At 37.9% G+C, this 21,819-nt stretch overlaps 2 protein-coding genes across 3 annotated transcripts in view; one reads left to right on the forward strand and one right to left on the reverse strand.

Annotated features, from left to right (window-relative positions):
- Positions 1-21,819, forward strand: part of LOC120426607 (zwei Ig domain protein zig-8-like) — a 772,331-nt gene that overhangs the window by 143,743 nt on the left and 606,769 nt on the right. The gene's annotated exons all lie outside the window — the stretch shown is intronic.
- On the reverse strand, positions 16,417-19,221 carry LOC120428312 (cytochrome P450 4c21-like). The gene is made up of 5 exons (XM_039593313.2): positions 18,543-19,221; positions 18,218-18,473; positions 17,789-17,915; positions 17,465-17,680; positions 16,417-17,067 (listed from the first exon to the last, which is right to left on the reverse strand). Exons 1-5 carry the CDS (start codon positions 18,871-18,873, stop codon positions 16,468-16,470), a joined length of 1,530 nt encoding a protein of 509 aa, XP_039449247.1. The 5' UTR covers positions 18,874-19,221; the 3' UTR covers positions 16,417-16,467.

Below are 21,819 nucleotides of genomic sequence, written 5' to 3' on the forward strand. Positions count from 1 at the left end.
CTAGTAGCAACCTGCGCTAACTAACATTCCCGTCCCTTAAAATCGAGATCTACAAACTGACATGGCGGGCGCCGTTGGTGGTCAATGACTGTTACCTATTCGAGACAGATTTTGTTCTGGAAATCAAGGTGTTTTAACTTTTCAGCGCATTCATACATGCTGTTGATAAGAGAAATACCACTTGATTTATTGATTTATTGTGTGCGAATCAACAGGCGGATATGCGCCCCAATGATTAACTTTAACTAAAACTACTTAATTACTATACATTATACATGATAGTCGAATTCTATGATCAGTAGTGCTGAAAGGATATTACGGTTCTGTTCAGCAACGGAGAAGGACAACCATGGGTGGTCTCTCATGCTCATGCTAATGCTCATGTTAATCATAAAAAAAACGAGTTATTTTGAAAAGTGGTCAAAGACAACCTTATGAGAAATTGGACGAGCTTTCCGGTAAAAATATTTTCGAGACTGAAAAATCAAGTCTGTCATATAGAAATTGCCAAAAAACCCCAAGGATTAAACTTAGGATAATGGTCAATATGGGGACTTTATTGTAAAGTTGTCTAAAAAATCGACTCTCGTGTTCGGTTTTGGAAAATTTTGATGATTAGAGCACTTTTGAAAAAAAAAAACAGTTTCAGTAAAGGATTTTTGTATTTTTTAGGTGAGTTGCTCCATCCTGCTTTTTTCGTGAGTCTTTTTGCAACATCTGAGGCTATTTTCACAAAAAAAACAAAAACTAACTTAATCCACCTATGTGGTTGGAGCCTTCCTCACAACAATGCCTGTACACAAGTTTCATCTATTTTTTAGATCCGGTTTCCAAAAAGTACATCGATATCACTTAAGTGGCCATATCTCGAGACAGGGTTGCCAGATCTTCAATGTTTTGGGCTCGTTGGAAAGGTTTTTTGATAACCTAACCAACGATGGGTCGGATGATGGACCCGGACATAGTTTACATACATTTAAGTGAGATCCGGCTTCAGAAAAGTACATAAATATCACTTAAGAGGCCATATCTCGAGACAGGGTTGCCAGATCTTCAATGTTTTAGACTCGTTGGAAAGGTCTTTTGATAACCTAACCAACGTTGGGTTGGACGATGGACCCAGACATAGTTTACATACATTTAAGTGAGATCCGGCTTCAAAAAAGTATATCATTATCACTTAAGGGGCCATATCTCGAGACAGGGTTGCCAGATCTTCAATGTTTTGGACTCGTTGGAAAGGTCTTTTGATGACCTAACCAACAATAGGTCGGATGGTGGATCCGGACATAGTTTACATACATTTAAGTGAGATCCGGCTTCAAAAAAGTACATCAATATCACTTAAGAGGCCATATCTCGAGACAGGGTTGCCAGATCTTCAATGTTTTGGACTCGTTGGAAAGGTCTTTTGATAACCTAACCAACGATGGGTCGGATGGTGGATCCGGACATAGTTTACATACATTTAATTGAGATTCGGCTTCAAAAAAGTACATCAATATTACTTAAGGGGCCATATCTTGAGACAGGGTTGCCAGATCTTCAATGTTTTGAACTCGTTGGAAAGGTCTTTTGATAACCTAACCAACGATGGGTCTGATGATGGACCCGGACATAGTTTACATACATTTAAGTGAGATCCGGCTTCAAAAAAGTATATCAATATCACTTAAGTGGCCATATCTCGAGACAGGGTTGCCAGATCTTCAATGTTTTGGACTCGTTGGAAAGGTCTTTTGATAACCTAACCAACGATGGGTCGGATGGTGGACCCGGACATAGTTTACATACAGTTAAGTGAGATCCAAATATATGTGAAAATACATTTTTATACATAACTTTTGAACTACTTATCGAGACTTCAATCTGTATAAAACTCGATCTATGGGACCCTAAAACAAGTCGAATGCAACAAGTTCGGGTCAAATCGGTTCAGCCAGTGCCGAGAAACATGAGCTAGTTTGTTGGTCACATACATACATACACACACACATACACACACACATACACACACACATACACACACACATACACACAGACATTTGTTCAGTTTTCGATGCTGAGTCGATATGTATACATGAAGGTGGGTCTACGACGTTTTTATACGAAGTTCATTTTTAGAGCAGGATTATAGCCTTACCTCAGTGAGGAAGGCAAAATTAACGAGAAAAAAAATGACAGGTTTTTTGCGAGTTGTTTTCCTGTTTTCTGTATCCTTTACAACCAACTTTATTTGTATCCATTGTGATACAGCTGAAAGGATCCCCCAAAACTCTGTACTGCACTTATAAAACTAATGTTAGTCGATAAACTAAAGAAATAAACTGAATTGAATTGAATTGAATTGAATTAACAAAAAAAAAAAATCGTGGGCTCACCTTCAAATTTGACTTTCAAACATAAAAATCAAAAAGTCTCGTCGAAAATTCGGAAAGTCCGTCAAATTTCCTACAAGTTTGTCTTTGACCACTTTTTGATACGATGCAACAATTTCGAGGTACAGCAATATTTAAATCACGGAATACAAAAATATTTAAAAAACTTACGCCCTTCTCCAATGTCATTATCGAGTGAAACTGGCTCCATAAACACAAAAATGGTTTATATAAGCATAGGATAACATGTCTACAAAGTTTCATTGAAATCGGAGAAGGTCGAGAAAAAAGTACCTAAAAAATCATGTTTTGGGCTGGAATTGCTCCATGTAAGAAAATACTTTTCTAAAAAAAATTACCAAAAATCAGGATCAACTCGGATCTTTCTGCACCCTCCGACAAAGATGAAGGGAATAAAATTTCGTACAAGATTCTCACCCTGGAACAATTTTGAGTGAGACCTGTGCCACCTGTCAGAAAAATACTGAAACGATTATTTTCCCCATACATTTTGGCGATTTTTCCCATGTAGACTTCAACGATAAAAAGGGACCCTTTAACCTTAACCGTTTTTGGCTCAAAATTGTCACAGCTACTTATTTTTGCCTTAAAAATCGAGCCAGGGGATATCCCTGATGTCGACTTATTTAATTATCACCCTAGTGACCATGAACTGCTATGATCAACGACGACCTACTTATTCAAAACTTTTTTTTTGTGAAATCGCGATAACTCTTGAAGGTTACAAGCAAACCTCTATGTTAATATTGAGCAATTCCAGCTCAAATCAGGAATTTTTCTGGTACTTTTGTACCCGACCCTCTCCGATTTCAATGAAAGTTTTCAGACATGTTATCCTAGGCCTATATAAGCCATTTTTGTGTATATGGAGCCAATAGTACTCGAAAATAACATTTGAGAAGGGCGTAAGGTATTTAAATATTTTTGTATTTTGCAATTTAAAAATTACTGTGCCTCGAAGCCATTGCGTCGTATCAAAAAGTGGTCCAAGACAAACTTGGAGGAAATTGGATGGGCTTTCTGAAAAAAATACACTGAAACAAAAATACACGCCACTTCTATGAGATTTTTTGATTTTTAAGTCTAAAACTTAAATTTAAAGGTGTTGTCACGATTTTTTTTCGTTCAAAATTTTTGAGGAAATAGCCTAAAATGTTACCAAAAGACTGACGAAAAATGCAGGATATCAAAACGAGTCAAATCAAAAAGCTGTCAAAGGCAAACTTATGGGAAATTGGACGAGCTTTCCGGTAAAAATATTTACGAGACTGAAAAACCAAGTCTGTCATATAGAAATTGCCAAAAACCACCAAAAAACCCATTTTTTCATCATTTTTATTTTTAAACCCGCTGTATCTTCCCAAGGATTGGACATAGGACAATGGTCAATATGGAGACTTTTATGTAAAATTGTCTGGAGAATCGATTCTCACTGTGGGTTTTTTTAAAATTTTGACGTTTAGACCACTTTTCAAAAAAACAGTTTTAGTAAATGATTTTTGTATTTTTTTAGGAGAGACATACCATCCTGCATTTTTCGTCAGTCTTTTGGTAACATTTTAGGCTATTTCCTCAAAAATTTTGAACGAAAAAAAATCGTGACAACACCTTTAAATTTAAGTTTTAGACTTAAAAATCAAAAAATCTCATAGAAGTGGCGTGTATTTTTGTTTCAGTGTATTTTTTTCAGAAAGCCCATCCAATTTCCTACAAGCTTGTCTTGGACCACTTTTTGATACGACGCAATGGCTTCGAGGCACAGTAATTTTTAAATTGCAAAATACAAAAATATTTAAATACCTTACGCCCTTCTCAAATGTTATTTTCGAGTACTATTGGCTCCATATACACAAAAATGGCTTATATAGGCCTAGGATAACATTTCTAAAAACTTTCATTGAAATCGGAGAGGGTCGGGTACAAAAGTACCAGAAAAATTCCTGATTTGAGCTGGAATTGCTCTATTTCGAGTTATTTGTGATTGTTTGCTTGTGGAAAACCCTTAAAAATTACCCTGCAATGTTAGAAAAACACGAAATTTTAAAATGATTTTTATTTCAAATGGAAAAAAATACCCTTCCGGGTTGTTGCAGATTCGAAAAGTTCATTAAATTTGCCATGTCCCAAAAATGTTTACAGTCGAGTAACCAAAAATAGCAGAATTTTGGAAACCTTTTTTGTATTTCTTGTTTCGATGAAAATACATTTTCTCGAAATTCTGAGTACGCCATTGAATCAGTTCAATTTTACATAAAAGTCGCATTGAAACCAAGTCATAGGATGAAAGTTATTGAAAACACCTATTTTTCTTAAATATTCAAAAATAAAAGAGATCGGTACCAAAATTACCTCTTTGGGACCATCCCGCCCATCGTGAGCAATTTCCAATCAAATAACCCCCCCCCCACGGTGTCCACGTGGTTTATGGATGGTTCCTTAATGCACAAAGTTTCACACAAATCGAACAGGGGCAACATTTCCGATTTCATGTGAGTTGCCAGAACATGTGGTTTATGTGTAAATTTAAATTCTTCCGAGTTATTGGGGCCAACTAAAATACAAATTTTTCTTGACTTTAATTACTTACAAGCCAAGTCTCATGAACTGGTGCTCATTGGTCACATGGTTAATGTTGTTTAATAAAACATTTTTGAGGAATTTCTCAGAAGTTCGAGAATATATAAAATATTATTTTCCAGTAAATTTTTGAAAATAAAAAAATATTATTGGACCTAATTGGCTGCTAGCAATTTGCCACGAAAAATGTGAGAAAGATATGTTTATTCCTTTTAATTTAAGCGGGAAAAGATTTGATGAGAAATTGTAGATACAAGTAAATCTTTTCTGTTGTCGAACCAAGTTTGGAAAGATTGGTTAAAATCCTCTTTAACCCTATCATACATTTACTATTGCACGTGCGTTTCAGGAATCGATTTCATTCCGGAACACAGAAATCATCTGCACACACGCATAGTATACAAACACATAAATTGAATTTTCCTGGCAAACACTCATACATACTAGGTTTCCTTGTCTCGTTCTATCTTCTTTCGATGTTGTATCTCTTTTTTCCCCAGCTCACATGCGTAATGTATTTCCATCGACTTGTTATCTTCTCTTTTTACACAAGAGCTTATCAATTTCATCTTCTCCCCCTCTCTCTATCTCTCTCTGCCTCTGCTTAATCCTTTTTCCCCGAAGTGGAGCTTGTTGCTACACTTAACTCGATTGAATTGCTTGCCTTTCGTCTTTCTCTCTTTCTGTCAGGTCGGTTTTTTTGTTCGTTCTTTGTTCGACCGGGCCTCAAAGCTCGTGCAGCTTTATTCGAAGCGATTGTTGAGAAATTGGTTTCATTTTTGGAAGCTCACATGCTCGCAAATGTGCAGGTTCGGTGATGATGCGTTGCTATCTCTACCAGCGTTTCTAATCAGCTTAAGATTTTACACCGGTGGTGTTGGAGCGACTCGTCATTTTTATGCATTGCATTGTACTTGGCTTCGTTTATATCGATTTTTCGTTTGTCAAAATTTGAACCCTTATGGTAAAAAGGCGGGGATTGTATCAAGTAATTTGTCTCTTATTATTCATTCAAAATACATACAAAATAAATTGAAGAAAACTCTTGGTTGCACAAAACTCGCATAAACTCTTATTAGTTGACACAATATTGCTGTCGGTAACCAAATCGATACTCAACTTTCAAACCTTTCCTCGTGAGCAACCAATTTCCACCACTTCCACCCGCTGCAAACTACAGTTGTTCGCAATTTTAATCAAAAACTTGTGCTCGCACAGCACGTGGCCATGTTTTAAACTTTTCTTCGAAAACCAGTCGTGGGTCGTCATCGCCGCGAAGAAGAAAAAAGAAAGCTCGCGCGCAAATTCCAAAAAGCTGCAATCATAGCGTTGTGAGAGCTTTTTTCTCTGACTTGCCGGGAAAAACTTGCCACGGGATGGACAAAGAAGTGAGGAAAGGGCATGTCTTAATACGAGTCGAGTTTTCCCCGGGTGGTGGCGAGGCCGCTGCAGTCTATGAAAACTTTGCCGAAACTCTAATTTAAGTTTCAACTCTCATTTCTCATTCCGGGGATGATGCTTTTTTTGCCGCTTCTTTCTTGTGTGCATTCCCGGATTCTCTTGTACTTTGCAAGTGCTGCTGCTGCTCTATACTGTCATCGGCGTCGTTGGCCGTAGTTCATCCGAGAAAGCTTTTGTTGAGAGGGCACCCCTTTTTTCTGTACGACTTATTGAGCTGTTCTCTGTGAAGTCGGATTACTTTCTGGCAAGATTTTGCCTCAGGGATCTGGGTAGATTACGCCAGGTAAACAAAAACACACATGTTTTGTTTGGTAGACCATTATGTGTATTGTTCTGAATTTTTGTTGAATTTGGTGGCCGGGGTCCCGAGTTATAACGTATTACCACAGACAAACAGACGGGACACTCGAGTGCCGAACCATCGTCCTTCTAAAACGGTTATTTCAAATGCAATTTTGTTTCGGCATCCACTCACCCGGCGCTGATGGCGCTGCTGTCGTGACAGCTCGCCCGTCTTTTCTTAGTGTGTGTGATGTGTGTTTATAAGTTGAGCTTGAGCACGTGTGAGGCAGCAAATGAAAACAAAACAATTATGATGGAAATCAAGAATTCTAACGATGATCCACAATCCAGGCTTTGCTGGACAAGATTGGGGCAGTCTTGGTCAGGGTCATATGAGCGGCTGACTAACGAGGACATACCTTTTGCCCCACTATTAACCCGGGAGGACTCCTCAACAGCCCGCCGATGTTGAGGCTGCTGCTGAGGCACCCGATACTGCGGAGGAAGCCGGATCCTATGGTGGAGTCATCTCCTTCGGAGCAACCTGATGCTTATCCTTCGTGGACTGCTGCTCTGATTGCTGCTGCTGGTCGTCCTTTTGGCGATGTTGCGTCGATCGTGGGCGCCACTCAATCTTCTTCTACAGTTGAGTTTCTTTGATTCTGTTTCGATGTATGATTTTGTGGTAGCGTTTTTTGGAATCTTTGCGACTTTTTGCTTTTGTTGTTTGGCGCAACTCAACTGCTCCGTGGACACGTTCCCCGCGGATGTTTCCAAACGCCCATCATGGGGACCAATTCTGGTAGGTTTGAATTGGATTTTTATATTTCAGCGGTCACTACTGGTGTTTTCGTGACCAGGGGTATCGAGATTTCAGTGGAGGAGGAATCTTCGACAGAACTTGGAGGACCAGTTTTTTAGTCTCTGTCGTTGCGGTTGTGGTGCGTCGTTGCTGATGCTGCCGCATGATTTGGCTCATGAAGTTCTGCCATTGGAAACGGAACCAACCGTGGAACCGACCCATCGTCATCTTCGGCCATCGACGTTGATTTTTATGTTTTTCATCGGGTACTGACGATCAGCAACAACAAAATTATTTCGATCAGCTGATTATGTTTACAATCGTTATGGCTTGATTGTCTCACGCATACATTGACATGACACATGACAGTGAAGGGTTTGTATTGGTATGTTTGGGCTGCGCTTCGGCATCAGCTCACCAGGCAGCGCTGGCGTCGCCGTGATTTGGTGGTTTGATGAAGGACGATGGATTTCAATAATAATTTGTATGGAGAGTCACGTCTGTTTGTCTGTGGTATTACGTTACTCGTTCATGCACGTGTGTCAAACGCGTTCTGACCTGAAATCCCTTTGATGATTTGTCGCACTTACATAAATTTTCAGGGTGTGTCAAGATAGCACGACAAGATTGAAACTTCTATCAATGAAAAGTGACAAAAATCCGCGGAGCTTTTTTGGTTATTATTGAATATCTCATGATTGAAATCGAATTTTGGGCATCTGTGAAGGTCAAAAGGTGAGGCATTGAGTGCTGCACAAAATTGCGTTCATAACTCAATTTGGCTTAAAATGCATTTGCTACAAGAAAGCACGACTACAACAATATATGATATATTCATTTCTAATGTCAAAAACATCTTTGAAAGAGTTGATTTCACCAGTTCCCATAGAATTGGTCGGTTGCATTCGTTAGAGTTTCTCGTTTTTTTGCCACCCAAGTTGAGCTGTTCTTATCGCAGCAGCATCCACCTCCTCCTCCAACATCTCATACGCCAACCGTGGGGGCGTCCTAGCACTGCTGTACTTGCACTACCAGGCAGAATAAATGAGTTTTATAATATCGCGTGTTTTATCAGGGGAACGCCAACGCGACCACCGGATTAAGCAAAACTTGAACTCACACACACACCTCCACACTACTTAGCCCAAAGTGGTAACGACGATTATCCCGGAAAACTTGTCCCGAGCTCGGGTTTCCCGGGGAGCAGCGGATCGTGACTTGTTCAATTTCATCTCCCGCCAAAAAAAAGGTGCTGAATCATGGTGAAGAAGCTGCCCCAAAAAATGTCCCACGAATGCTTAAGGTAGCGAGCGGACGTCAACCAGTCAAGGTGCAAAACAGGTTTTTTTTCTGGTCGTTAGTGCTGAGTCACGTTTAGGCGTTTCTCCGTGCGTCAGCGAGCGCACGCCTTCGAGATGAGTTTGGGTACGGGCAGCGGTTGATGATCCTCACCAACGGTACATAACAAAGATGATGACCAATGCGAGGTGAGCCACGTGACTAGCTTTGAAGCCGGGGGGATTAATCGATTAATGTGATCGTTCGTTGGCGGTGGTCAGGGAAATTACAGTGACCAACAAAATTAGTGCACATGCTCAATTCGAAGTTGGATGGAGAAATTGTGCGATGAATTCATAAATGTTGTCTGTTGTTGTTTTTTGTGTTTCATGCAACAGCGATGAATTGACCTAAATTTCCCTTAGACTTAGGAGAAAATCCGTTCTGTCAGACATTATTAAGCCTTCCTCACTGCTCTGAAAACGATTTTTTTTAAAGCTTATTCATATATATGGAAGTTCAACTTCCGGCTTAACTGGTGGGCATGCCTTTCCTGCAATCGATTCATCTAAGATACCCGAAAAGTGCAGAAGCCATCGATTTAGTGGCTGCATAGGCTGACTTGAATCGGCTGTTAGAATAAAATAGTTTTTCAGATAATTTCTATAAATATTTGAATAATTTGCACACAAGAAAACCATTTAAATAGAAGTAAAATCATTGTCAAGGGATCAGGATATACCAAACATGCATGAAAAAAATCACTTTGGCATAATTTCAATCACCTATTCTAAAACCACAATCTTGTAGATTTTAAAATATGTTTTCTTGTTTCCTTTCTCTACAGGTAAGTCTACGATTTGAGGTTGTAAACAAACTATCAAATTAAGTAAATACTACTAAGCCACAACTCCGCCACAATTCACAATTCTAACCAGTGATGTGGATACCGTCAATTGAGGTGAAAATGATAACAGGGGTGTCATTAACAGGCTTGATTTTTTTTTTCGCAAAACAAAAAATGTACCGTCGGTGCGGGTGACTATGGGTCAAAAAACGATACATCACTCGTAATTTCTCAATAACACAAAAAAATAAATAAAATAAAATCAAAAATCTTTTCACGAAGAATTATTTTAATATTGTTTACTAACATTTTCCCAAAATATTGTGGAATTTGATGAATACTACCTTATATGCCAATCGTTTGAAAATTGACCCAATCCCACCTCTTAGAGGGGGTGACATTGGGTCATATGAAAGAAAAATTAAGCTCAAATACAACGATATGGTAAAAACAAGTCATCCAACAATGTTTCTTGTTCTAGGGAATCGGATAGACATGCTACAATGTTTGAAGTGGAGATTTCCAAACATTTAGGTACTTTTAGAAATATTAAAAAGTTGATTTTTCGAGACAAAATTTTTAAGGATAGCATAGCATAGCATTGGTGCCTACCCGTAGCTGCTACTTCGTTATTGACCAGGACCCCCAAACATTGCACCGTGGACCACAGATGAAAATCCGACGCCACAACAATCGTACAAGGGGTAATTCTTATGCAAAATTAGCTGAACTTTTCGAACAAATATTTTCAAAAGCACACGATTAAGTTTTTGGCGTTAAAAATTCGAAAGACTGGTCAAAAATGGTCAAAATCTCAAACTTTTTCAAAACACTTTTTGTAAAATACCGATAACTCGTGAAGAATACATGCAAAACCCTTGTGTCTATAGATCATTTTTTTTTTGTTTTTGTCTGCTCTACAATTTTGTTGGACATTGTTACACCCTGCAAAGTTAATAAAAACACGTAATTTAAAAATGAAAAAAAAATTGTTCTAAATGAAAAAATTACCCTTCTGGGTTATTTCAGATTCGAAAAGAACATTAAATATCCCATAAAATGACATGTCTCACGATTTTTAACAGTTGAGTAACGGGAAATGGCAGTGATTTTAAAACTATTTTTTGACTTTATTTGATGAAAAATATTTTTATCGGAATTTTGAGTACGCCATCAAATCGGGCGTCTAATTTTACACAAAAGTCCTTTTGACACCAAATTTCTATCTCTTCACGGCTGCGAGCTACAAATCACTGAAAAACGTGTCTTAGTAAAAAAAAACAGAATTCGAGCAGTTCTCTAGAATTTCGGTCATTCGATTTTTTTATATTTTTTAATCCAACTGAAACTTTTTTGGTGCCTTCGGTATGCCTAAAGAAGCCTTTTTGCATCATTAGTTTGTCCATATAATTTTCCATACAAATTTTGCAGCTGTCCATACAAAAATGATGTATGAAAATTCGAAAATCTGTATCTTTTGAAGGATTTTTTTTATCGATTTGGTGTCTTCGGCAAAGTTGTAGGTATGGATACAGACTACACTGGAAAAAAAATGATACACGGTAAACAAAATTTTGGTGATTTTTTTATTCAACTTTTTATCACTAAAACATGATTTGCAAAAAAAACACTATTTTTTATTTTTTTTTATTTTTTGATATGTTTTAGAGGACATAAAATGCCAACTTTTCAGAAATTTCCAGGTTGTGCAAAAAATCATTGACCGAGTTATGAATACATTAATCAATACTGATTTAAAAAAAAATCGAAATTTTAGTCGCAAGAAATTTTCAACTTCATTTTTCGATGTAAAATCAAATTTGCAATCAAAAAGTACTTTAGTGAAATTTTGATAAAGTGCACCGTTTTCAAGTTAAATCCATATTTAAGTGACTTTTTTGAAAATAGTCGAAGTTTTTCATTTTTTTTTAATTAGTGCACATGTTTGCCCTCTTTTGAAAAAAATATTTTTTAAAAGCTGAGAAAATTCTCTATATTTTGCTTCTTCGGACTATGTTAAAATGACCCATAGTTGCTGAGATATTGCAATGCAAAGGTTTAAAAACAGGAAAATTGATGTTTTCTAAGTCTCACCCAAACAGCCCACCATCTTTCAATGTCGATATCTCAGCAACTAATGGTCCGATTTTCAATGTTAAAATATGAAACATTTGTGAAATTTTCCGATCTTTTCGAAAACATTTTTTTCATAGTTTTTAAACCAAGACTAACATTTTAAAAGGGCGTAATATTGAATGTTTGGCCCTTTTGAAATGTTAGTCTTGATTTGAAAATTTTGGAAATATTGTTTTCGAAAAGATTGGAAAATTTCACAAATGTTTCATATTTTAACATTGAAAATCGGACCATTAGTTGCTGAGATATTGACATTGAAAAATGGTGGGCTGTTTGGGTGAGACTTAGAAAACATCAATTTTCCTGTTTTTAAACCTTTGCATTGCAATATCTCAGCAACTAAAGGTCGTATTAACAAAGTCCGAAGAAGCAAAATATAGAGAATTTTCTCAGCTTTTCAAAAATATTTTTTTCAAAAGTGGGCAAACATGTGCACTAATTAAAAAAAATGAAAAACTTCGACTATTTTCAAAAAAGTCACTTAAATATGGATTTAACTTGAAAACGGTGCACTTTATCAAAATTTCACTAAAGTACTTTTTGATTGCAAATTTGATTTAACATCGAAAAATGAAGTTGAAAATTTTTTGCGACTAAAATTTCGATTTTTTTTTTAATCAGTATTGATTAATGTATTCATAACTCGGTCAATGATTTTTTGCATAACCTGGAAATTTCTGAAAAGTTGGCATTTGGTCCTCTAAAACATATCAAAAAATAAAAAAAATTAAAAATAGTGTTTTTTTGCAAATCATGTTTTAGTGATGAAAAGTTGAATAAAAAAATCACCAAATTTTTTTTTACCGTGTATCATTTTTTTCCAGTGTAGTCTGTATCCATACCTACAACTTTGCCGAAGACACCAAATCAATCAAAAAGTTCCTTCAAAAGATACAGATTTTTGAATTTTCACATACCATTTTTGTATGGACAGCTGCAAAATTTGTATAGAAAATTATATGGACAAACTAATGATGCAAAAAGGCTTCTTTTGGCATACCGAAGGCACCAAAAAAGTTTCAATCGGATTAAAAATACAAAAATTAAAATTGAAGAAAAAAGACCGATTTCGTAGAGAATTGCTCATAATGAAAGGGGTCGAGACAAAATTTTTGGCCAAAAACTCACCTCTACTTAAGACAGCTGCCAAAATATCAGGATTTGTTCTAGGAACAAGATTATTTCAGCGAAGTCATCTTAAGATGTCCCCCAAACATACATTTTAACATAATTTAATTTCATAGAAAAGATCCTGAGATATTTTCAAATCCGTAAAAAATCACTTTGACCCATTTTCACCCTCAGACCCAATGACAAATTTAAAAAAAACTTTTTTAACGATTTTCTAAAAAAAAACTTTGTTTTTTCTTCTACTCGTAACTTTGCCATTATCCGACCAAATACCTAATACTATGGTAAGGACAACGATGAAATGGCTTCTTCTTTTGTCATAGGGAATGACCCTAAAAAGTATGGGGCTAATTAAAAAACAAAACAAAAAGCTGATTCCTGAAAAAGTTACTCAAATTTGATACATACGAAATGGTTTGAAATCTTACTCAGCATGATAGAGAAAAGTTCAAAACATCCAGTACCATCAGTAGGGGTGACATTGGGTCTGGGGGTTGAAATAGGTTCAAAGTGATCTTTTACGCAGTTTTCAATTTCTCATGTTCTTCTCAATGAAACTAAATTGCGTTAAAAAGGTTGTGTCGGGGACATCTTAAGATGACTGAGCAGTAAAAATGTCGTTCCTAGAACAGTTGTTAGTTTTTCTTAACATTAAAAAATAATTAAAAAATAATTAACATTAGAAAAACTTCTTTTAAAACCAGACTATGAACCTTTTTTTTCACCTAACGTAATAAGTGTTTTTAAAAAAAGATTTTTAAATTCTAATCCTATTCTTTTTTTTAACGGTACTCAGCAAGATTGTTAATCGACAAAATTATCGTTCATATTGTCTGACGATAACGGTAATGGTTATCGTTATCGTCGGGACGATAACGTTAATCTATCGTTAACGTTTTCGTTTTTTCGATAGGCGCTAATCTTATCGCCGATAATGAACGATAACTCATTTTAAAAATCTTTCTTAAATCGATTAATTCAACCATAAAATGTTAAATTTTTTATGCTTTCACTATGAATTTTTTTTTTGAAAATCTAATTAGTTTCGAAGTAAAAATATGCACTCAAAATTGTTCACAAAATACCGTATTTTTCAAAAGCACTAAAATTTTCATAATTCACAATATTGGTTTGTGTATGCTTTTTTTACTTTATTAGAGTTTTTGGAAAATACTTAAATTTTAACAAATTACCGTAATTTTTCGAAAATATTCAAATTTTAATAATTTGCAATATGGGTATCAAACGAAGCGACATTTTGCATGCTTTTCACTTTGTTGTTTTTTTAAATTCATGTATTTTTTCGAAAAAACTCATTTTTTTAATATTAAAATGTATGCTTTTTCACTTTATTAGAGTTTTGTTTCGGAAAATTCCCAAATTTTCTCAAAATTCCGTATTTTTGAAAATACTCAAATATTCAAAACATGCAATATGGGTCTCAAACAATGAAAAATTTTGCATGCTTCATACAAACATTTAAATTGTGAATGCTTCTTATAAAATTTGGCATCGTTCGGTATCCATGCTGAAAATTTAAGAAAAATAAAAATTGAAACCTTTGGACAAAATTTGAGTATTTTCAAAAAATACGGGAATTTTTGAAAATTTTAGAATTTAAACGATAGCGATAGAACTATTGTTCGAGCCTCGATATTTTTATCATATACAACCTTGGTACTTGGGATTTTGAAGTGTACACAGTAAAAAAATGTATAAATTTGGAAGGTGTAATTTTGGAAGGTTTAATAACTCTTAATGATGTAATTTTACCTCAGTTTAGACTGAAAATGCGATATTTCTCCAGAATAGTGGTAAAATTACACATTTTCAGAGGTAAACCAAATCAGTTTTTTTGACAAAAAAGATGAACCCCTTTCCAGATGTAATATTACCATGATTTTTTTTTTCTGTGTATGTATGTATGTATGTATGTATGATCCCCATACCCGCAGGCAACTTGGTCCTGGAACACATGTGAGCGCTAGGTGAACAATTCGATCATCTTTTGCTCCATAATCTGTACACCCACGTGCATAAGTTTTTTTGCACGAATTTGAGTGCTACAAATACCGGCGCATATATCAAAATGGTTTCCCTTTTCCCTCCCCAAGCGCTGAAAATTTGTAGCGGGTGTAGGGACACTTCGCATAGACGCCCTTGCTCCCATCACGTCACTGGGGGTATGGAGCGACGAGAAATTAATAAGCATGCCCCCTCAGTCGAACCTTCATTAGAGAAGCAGGCAATCCACAACTCACAGCGAACGACTAAGGGAACACCCTACCGCGTATATAGTAAAGTGGCGTAGTTGTCTTCATTGAAATGTATAATTGTTAGAATAGATGATAGAGTTATTTGAAAATAATAATGGAAAGCTCTCACCAAAAACAAGAAATCTTCAAGAACAACTCCAATCGTCTCGCCAAGTTCCACTTGAATCTTCACATTTCTTGAGTTCTTGCCTTGAATCGGTCTTGATCAGCAGAACTTCCGACAGTACTGGTACCGCACGATATACAGCAACACTTGTCGGCAAGGATCAGCCATCAAAAACATCCCCGAAGCCTTCCTGGATGTTTTGTGGCAGGAACTGGACTCACAGTTACGCTTGAATTGATGGCCACTTCGCGATTGTTTTCCTGATTTCCTTGTTCCCTTGTCGTGGATTCGAATTTTTCATGTTTCATGAAAATAGCTTACAATTCACTTCCACTGTAAATGTCTGGCACCCGAAAACTAACGAGATCTTCGTATTTCAACTTATTTAACTCATATTTTGAAAAAAGTTTTAAAATTATCGGAACGAAAATGACAGCAAACAAAAAACGCGTCCGACCACAGGCACAGATTGCTTCGATCTTATTACCATGATTTTTTTTTTCTGTGTACTACGAATTGTTTGGATGGAACCGAAGAATGTAGCGAATAACACCGACCAACAGTTTTCTGCCCGGATTCAGTTCATGAGGCTGAGGCACCATGACATTGAAAGCAATGAAGCTTAAAATAGTTGATTTCTTAGAGCCCATGCCACTGGCCTCACACCTGCATCTGATTTGCATACAGCTTTTGAGTTGCATGTCTGGATTACGTTTAGAAACTCATTCATGTGTGCTGTTATTGTTTCTTGTTTGAACTGATCAGTATCACGGTGCAGTGATGTGAAAACAGCTTGAAACGGCTGTATTTTTGCCATTATTGCTTAAAAAATGAATTAATTTGTTGCTCTCGCCCAATTGACTGCAATGTTTTTTGAATTCATAAGTTGACAGGATCTCCAAACCGTACACTTTGTCATAAGTTTTGAATTAAACTTTTCATAAAAAATTTCTATAAACTGTTCAGTCCCACCATGGCAAAGGAACAGTTTTTTTGGAACAGATTTGCATAATGCCAAATCTCTCGAATTTTATTTTCGGATACCAGTTTATTGCTCCAGGTATTTGTGAAATAACATCGCGCAGGCGTTTTCCCCAGAACTGGTTTTCAAAAGAAAAAGCAACATCTTAAAATCGGTTTAATTGCAAGAGGGATCTTTTATTGCAATGGAGTCACTCCGTTGAACCGTACAAATTTCGCTTCTCCAGCTGCACCGTGTACGGCGTGATCAGTTTCTGGGTGACCTGGAACTTAAACTTGAGCTCCTTCCGGACGAGCCGTGTGTTAATCCGGAACTGCTGCAGAAATCGGATCAGGAACACCTTCATCGAAATCATCGAGTACCGATTGCCGATGCAAACCCGCGGCCCACCGCTGAACGGAATGTACGCGTACGGGTGGCGACCGGCGGCCCGTTCCGGGGAAAAGTTATCCGGATCAAAGTCCACCGCGTTGGCGCCCCAAACGTCGGCCCGACGGTGCACGCACGCAATGTTCACGGTGAAGACCATCCCGGCCGGGACGAGCACCCCGTCCAGCTCGAGCGGGGCCGTCGATTGGCGGGCAATTAGCGGTGCCACCGGGTACAGTCGCAGCACCTCGTTCAGCGTCTGGTCCAGATAGATCAGCTCGCGGAGCGTTTCCGGCGTAATGGGGCTGTCCGGCGTGGGAAGGATGGTTTGTATCTCGCTGACGACCCGTTCCTGCACGTCCGGATGCATCGCCAGCATCAGACAGGTGGTGGACAGCTGCAGCGCGGACGTTTCGTAGCCCTGTAAATGGAAGAGTTGTGGGTCAGGTTTTGTTGAACTTCGAGTTCAGTGACTTCAAACGAGTCAAATTCGTGTGGTGTATTGCCAAATAAATTAGGGGCCATCAACAAATTACATGGCATTTTAGGGGGGAAGGGGGTTTCTGAGAGTTGGTGAGGGTTGTGGCTTGATCTAGTTTATAAACTTGTTTTTTTTTTCAAAATTTTGATGCTAATTACACTTTAAAATGTTAAAAAATTTTGATAGTCAGATTTTGAGTGATAATCATTCGTCTTGTAGCGATGAAAATTGATTTGAAAAATGGAAAAGTGTATTGATCTTAAGATAACAAGAAGTCGAGAAAAATTAAGGGTGCGATGTGACCAGTTTAAGGACCACCTCGTGTGTTGCCACTTACGGCAACCAGCATCGTGTAGGCATGGTTCGCAATTTCCTCGTCCGTGAAGGGCCGCCCCTTGTGCTGGATGGTCAGCAACCGTTCCACGAATGCAATTGATTGGGCCGGTTTCTGGGCATTGGCACCACCATCCTCGTCATCATCATCATAGTCGGTGCTTCTTTCCGGCTGCTCGTTCCGCTCGTTAATGATGTTTGTGCGCATTTTCTGGATTCCCTGGAATGATGAGAGGAGATATCAATCGTGTAAAGAAAATAATTGTTTTCCTCTCGAGGCCTGGCCGCGGATTAATGCAGCTCTGAGGGGTTGCTGTTACACACGTACGTCGTTCACCGTTGCGTAGCACAGCCTCCGGGAGCGCCACTCTTCCCGGTACATGGCGCTCATTTTGTAGAACGTTTTCAGTGCGTAGAGCGCGGTCCGGATGCGTGTGCCGAGCGCCTCGAGGATGCTGTGCGATGATGGGAACAAAAAGAAAACAAACAATTATATTGCGCAAAAGGAAGGGGTGTTGCATAACTTCGTTATTTTTGCTTCGGGAACCCGGAAATCGGAAAAGATTTTTTTAGGATTCTATCGAATCCTAAGCTACGTTGCTAATATTTTTATATGTTGGTTAAAATACACTCAGCCGCAAAGAGCTTTCGGATGGCCTAGATTACTTCCACGAGATCTTGTATGACTCAAAACATTCCAACAGACCACAAACTGCTTATACACAACTCAATTTTAACTCCAATCCCCTCAACTCACACATCCAAGCTCTCGATCAGCTTCCGTACCAGCTCTTCGGGCAGGCGCTCAATCGTGACCATCGTTCCGTGCACCACCTCGGCACTGCAAACCCGCGTGTACTCCAGCAGATCCACGTCCCGCCCGTCCGCCACCTCGGCCAACCTGTCCACAATACTGCCGGTGGCGCGCTCGAATATCGGCATAAAACTGTACAGAATCCTGGTGTTGAACAGGGGACTCAACGTTTTCCGATGCTCGCGCCACACGTTTCCATCTGAGGGGTAATGAGATGGGGAGTTGAATATTCATGCCAGCTCCACGCAGAACTTGACTTTGACCTTACATCGTTCGGAAATTAACCCCCGCCCCAACTCCATGTAATCGTACGCGAACGGTTTGTCCAAACACTCCGAGAGCACCTTCTGAACCAGGTCCGGATGTTGCACATTAATTACCGGAACCGGTCCGAACCATATTTTAGTCATTCGATTATCATTCCTAAAGCTCTTCCAATAGCCCGAAGCCTTGGCGAAAATCAGCGCATTTCCCAGCAACGGATAGCACGGCTCGATTCCCGGAATCGCCCGGAGATTCCAGTAGCGCCACTTGTGCACCAAATATGCCACCAACCCCACCACGGCCAGGATCCACAAAAGGACAACGGTAATATCCATTGCTCGCGAAAAAGTTGTGCGTGTCACTCGACGACCTCGGTCAAAACCAAACTGAAGGAGCGTTTGCACCACCAACAGTTCTAGAACTCATCCTGGAAGATGAGGTGATCGCATTTGGGAGAGAACAAACGCAACTCACACCATTTGAAACCAGTTTTCCAAAAAAAGCTCGAAAATACCCGTCACATATGCGATAGTTATTTTGGAAACAATCGCGCGCCAGAATGAAAGTGATCACCGTGGGCAGACGGCGGGCGGTAGCCCGCTAAAACAGGTTTGGTTATTTTGATACTTAGATCGTGCTATTTTGATCGTCACTGATGCTCATTTGCATTTTTCGCAAAGACAAAAACGCGGAACAGTGGTTTTCAATATAGCATAAAAGCGAAATGTTAATGAGATTATTTCTGGTTCGGTATTGTTCAAACTGGCCCAATCTAACGGAAATAAAAATTGGCAAGAATTAATTACCATCGTCTGGTTCCTGTCTCGTAATTTTTTTTAAGAGAGCTGCTTAAAAGTAGTCATCAGTTTATACTAATTACAAAAAGAAGATGTTTCCAGCTCGAAACCCTTTGAATTTAATTGTTGAAGGGGTTACATACACTAAAATCGATAAATATATCAAGGGTTTGTACACTTTAAACTTTTTGTTTGTGTCATTACCGAGATATAGCTATTTGAAGTTAGCAGTTTCAAAAAATGGGTGCCACGATATAACAACACTGCATTGACCAAATCGACTCAAAATTTTCGTGATGACTCGTATAACCATTCCTGTGTGATAACCAATTTAGCATAGCATAGTATGGTGTCTACCCGTAGTTGTTACTCTGTTATTGGCTAGGACCTCCAAGAATTGCTCCATGCACCACAGATGAAGAGTAGGAACCAATCATCACCACTTCGCAACTTTCAAATGTCCCTATCCTGCTAGTGAGATTTGAGGGGGTTAGTAAGATGGATGTGAAGCCAGGATTCGCCGAGGTAAGTGATGTGGCCGGTCAAAGTTATTTATAGTCCTTAATTCTTCGTATGTTGTTAGATTAATCTTGAAAGCTTTCCATTTCGGTTCACCAAGCTTTTTGTGATGAATTCTGGTCGTGTTGAAAAATCAATATTCGCAAATTTATGACTTGTTTTTGAAAAGTATCTTGTTAAGGTTTTTTTTTCAATGTTTTGGAAATTTCGTAACTATAAACGAGGACAACACTAAAAAAACATAAAACTTTTTGACACTAAAAAATGATTATCATAAAAAGCATTTTGTTTTATATTTTTTCGCTATGTTTTAGGGGACATCAAATGTGATCTTTTTCGAAAATTGCTCTGTTTTTGCCTTCCTCACTGAGGTAAGGCTATAATCCTGCTCTAAAATTGAACTTTTTTATTTAAAGCTCGAAAACCCACCTTGATGTATACATATCAACTCAGAATCGAAAACTGGACAAATGTCTGTGTGTATGTGTGTGTGTATGTGTGTGTGTATATGTGACCAATAATGTCACGCAGTTTTTTCAGCACTGGCTGAACCGATTTTGACCAAACCAGTCGCATTCGACTTGATTGAGGGTCCCATACGGTGCTATTGAATTGTCTGAAGTTTCGATAAGTAGTTCAAAAGTTATGTATAAAAATGTGTTTTCGCATATTTTCGGAAGTTGAATAAATGGCAGTAAACTGAACCAAACATCATCATGTTATACATCGTTAGTTGGGTAATTGAAAGACCTTTCTAACGAGTCTAAAACATTGAAGATCTGGCAACATTGTCTCGAGTTCTGACCTCTTAAGTGATATTCATGTACTTTTTTGTAGCCGGATCTCACTTAAATGTATGTAATCAATGTCCGGATCCATCATCCGACCCATCGTTGGTATGGTAATCGAAAGACCTTTTCCAACTTGTCTAAAACATTGAAGATCTGGCAACCCTGTCTCAAGCTTTGACCACTTAAGATGCCACTTATGAGCCCTTGAGTGATATGTGTGTTTTTTTGTATTCCGGAATCAGACGAAATTTGTGTCCAAATCCATCATATCTGGAGCAACATTTGAAAGGGGCGGTACGACATTGCTTTTACGGCCTTTGGTCCCACTTAAACGCGTGTAATGAAAGGCCGTAAGAGCAATGTCGTAACGCCCCTTTCAAATGTTGCTCCAGATATCACATATCACCCATTGTTGGAAAAGAGTGAGGAAGGCACCAACCACATAGGTGGATTAAGTTAGTTGTTTAGATTGTATTTAAAAATTTAAAATATAATTGAACTATAAAATTATGTTGGAAAACAAAATTAAAGCTTGCCAGAAATAAATGATTTCGAGAAATATTTGAATTATGTGCTTTAATTAATTGCTGCATGAAAATATGGTTGTTTTGATTTTATTTTTAAATAGTACCCATATTTGGCCAAATTCGCAAAAAATATTCGAAAATCTGAGAAAATTTCCTATCTGTTCTTGTTAGAACCTTATTGATACGGCCTTTGAGTGCTGAAATATGGTCAGCAAAGATAACATAACAGGAAAGTGTGATTTTCTGTGTTGCCCATATTTAGCCCTCGTATTTCATCGGTTTTTTTTGTGAAATTTTCAGCTCTTAAAAAAAACGTTAGTTTAAATTTTATAATCAAAAATATTTTGAATGAGTATTTTTCAGAAATGCGCGTAGCAATCATACTAAAGTCATTCAAATTTGGTCGCCTTGGGCTTCAAGTTATGGTTTAATCTCCCCTGAACAAATTACTGTACAGACATAGTCCGTAAAAGCTTGTGTTTGGGCATGGCAGGGCGTTTTAGGGAGAAACATTTGTATTATTTAGCTAAAAATTAAAAATTCACTCCCCAAAACGAGCCAACAATTTTTTCAGCCAAAACTAATGCATCCAGCTTATAGGAAATTTTACAGAGATCATTTGGCTTTTTAAACATTCAATTTATGTC

This window comes from Culex pipiens, chromosome 3 (genome assembly GCF_016801865.2).
Source record: "Culex pipiens pallens isolate TS chromosome 3, TS_CPP_V2, whole genome shotgun sequence".
NCBI classification, from domain to species: domain Eukaryota; kingdom Metazoa; phylum Arthropoda; class Insecta; order Diptera; family Culicidae; genus Culex; species Culex pipiens.